General features: G+C 33.3%; 1 protein-coding gene across 1 annotated transcript; it reads right to left on the bottom strand.

Annotated features, from left to right (window-relative positions):
* Positions 1-452: 452 nt before the first annotated feature.
* LOC114281952 (uncharacterized) lies at positions 453-1,088 on the bottom strand. Its single transcript, XM_028224532.2, has 2 exons — positions 999-1,088; positions 453-668 (listed from the first exon to the last, which is right to left on the bottom strand). Exons 1-2 carry the CDS (start codon positions 1,086-1,088, stop codon positions 453-455), a joined length of 306 nt encoding a protein of 101 aa, XP_028080333.2.
* Between the last annotated feature and the right edge of the window lie 1,349 nt (positions 1,089-2,437).

A 2,437-nucleotide genomic window follows, 5' to 3' on the forward strand; every position in this document is an offset into this window, starting at 1 on the left:
ACATATTGAGATTGATTGTCATTTCATTCGACAGCATGTTACACGTGGTACTGTTCATCTTCTCCCTATTGCTTCTGCCGATCAACCTGCTGATATTTTTACCAAGGCTCATCCTCCTGGGCGCTTCCGTGATCTTGTTTCCAAACTCAACTTGGTCGATGCCTACCCTCCTTGAGTTTGCGGGGGGCTGTTAATATATAATATACATCACACTATAGTGCATTTATAGCTGTAAAGGGTAAACACCCACTACTACACACTTTCAGCTTTAACAGTAGCTTTTATATTGTTTTAATGTAGCCTTTATGCTTTCGGTGCTCCATTGTCTCCTTCTCCTCTCTATAAAGAGAGAGAGCTCATTCTCTTGTATATTACAAATACAACAACAGACATTGAATATATCAATCATTCAGTCTCTCTCTTTTCTCTCTCTCTGTTTACCAATCTTTCACTTACAATGCAATATTACGAAATATATTGAACGTAGTGTTGCTAAAAGCAGATTGTGGAACTGATTTTCCTTGGTATGGATAAGTAAGTGAGAAATAACCAAGTGTTGTAGATGCCACAAGACACAGAGCAGAGAGATATCCCAATGGTATAGACGGATCAGATGGATATTTGCAGATAATAACATCTTTCCCTTGAATTGATTCTCCGGCTTGAGGCTTTAGAACCCAAGAACAATAAGCCAAATTAAAATAACTAATTTATTTCAAGTTTAGATCATTGATTGCTTAGAGAGTTTAAATGTCCATTACTTGGGGAAAAAATAACAGGAGAAATGAAAGAAATGGAGTATGACAAAACAAGTTGCGTGAATTTTTTTGCTGGCATTGCCTTTCAAGTTGGGGTTTGGCAATTACTTTTTCAATAGTTTTTTTTTTTTTTTTGGAAATTGTTACTAAAAAGCTAATGCAATAAAGAGAAAAAGTTCAAAAAAAATATAATTTTTTTTTAGCAATTGTCAAACAATTTATAGTGTTTGATAGATATACCTTCTTTTGCACAGCGACAACACCAAAAATGAAGGACAATACACCCAAGGCAGCCACAATAACAGCAAACTGTTTGGGAGTAAATGCCATAGTATGCTCTGGAATAATAAATTGCACAAAATTAAATTAAAAAATTTCCAACCAATTAAATATTCCTGATGATTCCCCCATGCAAGTGCAAAATAAATTGTATCATAAGCTAGTTTATCAATTGTCATCATCATCAAACCAAAGAGGACAAAAACTATAAATAATTGGGTTGTGTTTAACAATTATTTTTTTAATAATGAAAAAATTGGTCAATTGATGAATGCACGAACAAGAAGAATTTCAGAGAGTGTGATACTGATGTGAAACCAACATGTGGGATGTGAAATTTTTCTGTGCACTTAAACTTTCTCTGTAGCAATCATTTCAGATGGAGGAATGAAGTTAATTAGGATTTGATTGCAGATATTATTATTTCAAACCAAATTACTAACAAGAAATACTTTATAACATATATATATATTCATGGAGATGAGGGACATGAACAAAGCATGGTCATAGTTACCTGCCTCCTCTTAATTCTCTTATATATGTTGTTTGGCACAGGGGGATATCAAGAATTGGTTGAATGCATAAAATGATAAATCTCCAATTACTCTCTTACAATTAAATTCAGACTCTACAAAGCTATTTATTCATGTACAAAGCTCTTTATTGGCTTAGATTCACTAAATGTGTGGTTGGTTATTAGTTGGAATTTACCATAATTGGACCCTATGAACTATATCAGTCAAAAATGCACTATTCTTGGGAATCTTTTCCCTAAATTTCTGGTCTGAATTCATGGATTCTGTTAAAATTGATACTTCAAACCAATGCAAGTCCACAAATGCTCAAGTCAAATGTTGCCCTCAAACCTTTGATTTCAAAGTCCAAATTCAGTCATTGTGGGTGGATCATGCAGGTGTGGAGTTAGGGTTAGTTACACATTATTACTAAATATCATTTTATCCTTCTCAATTTTAAAATCATACATTAAGACCCCTTAATTATTAAAAAGGGTACAAACTCCACCTTTTGAAAGTGGTGCAAATGAAGCGATTTTGATAGTTGAGGAGGCTAAATGTACGATTTTAAAATTGAGAGTAAGGTGATATTTAATAATAATAATTAAGAGAAACAAAGTGTAATTAACCCGTGGAGTCATCATAAAGAGAATATTTATAATGCAGCTCAAGACACATAGTCACAGGAATACATAGCGAGACTTTAATATCAACACCAATCTCATATTGGGAGCCAACTTGACAACTTCTCACATGAAATCTCACCTTCAAATAGTTCTCAAATCATCTCCAGATGATGGATTCCTTATTGCCTATAGTTCTCAAATCAACGATTTTTTTTTTAAGATAGGTATTTATCAATAAGTAAAACAAAAGTTTGCAAGA

This window comes from Camellia sinensis, chromosome 13 (genome assembly GCF_055761805.1).
Source record: "Camellia sinensis isolate YWXY chromosome 13, ASM5576180v1, whole genome shotgun sequence".
NCBI classification, from domain to species: Eukaryota; Viridiplantae; Streptophyta; class Magnoliopsida; order Ericales; family Theaceae; genus Camellia; species Camellia sinensis.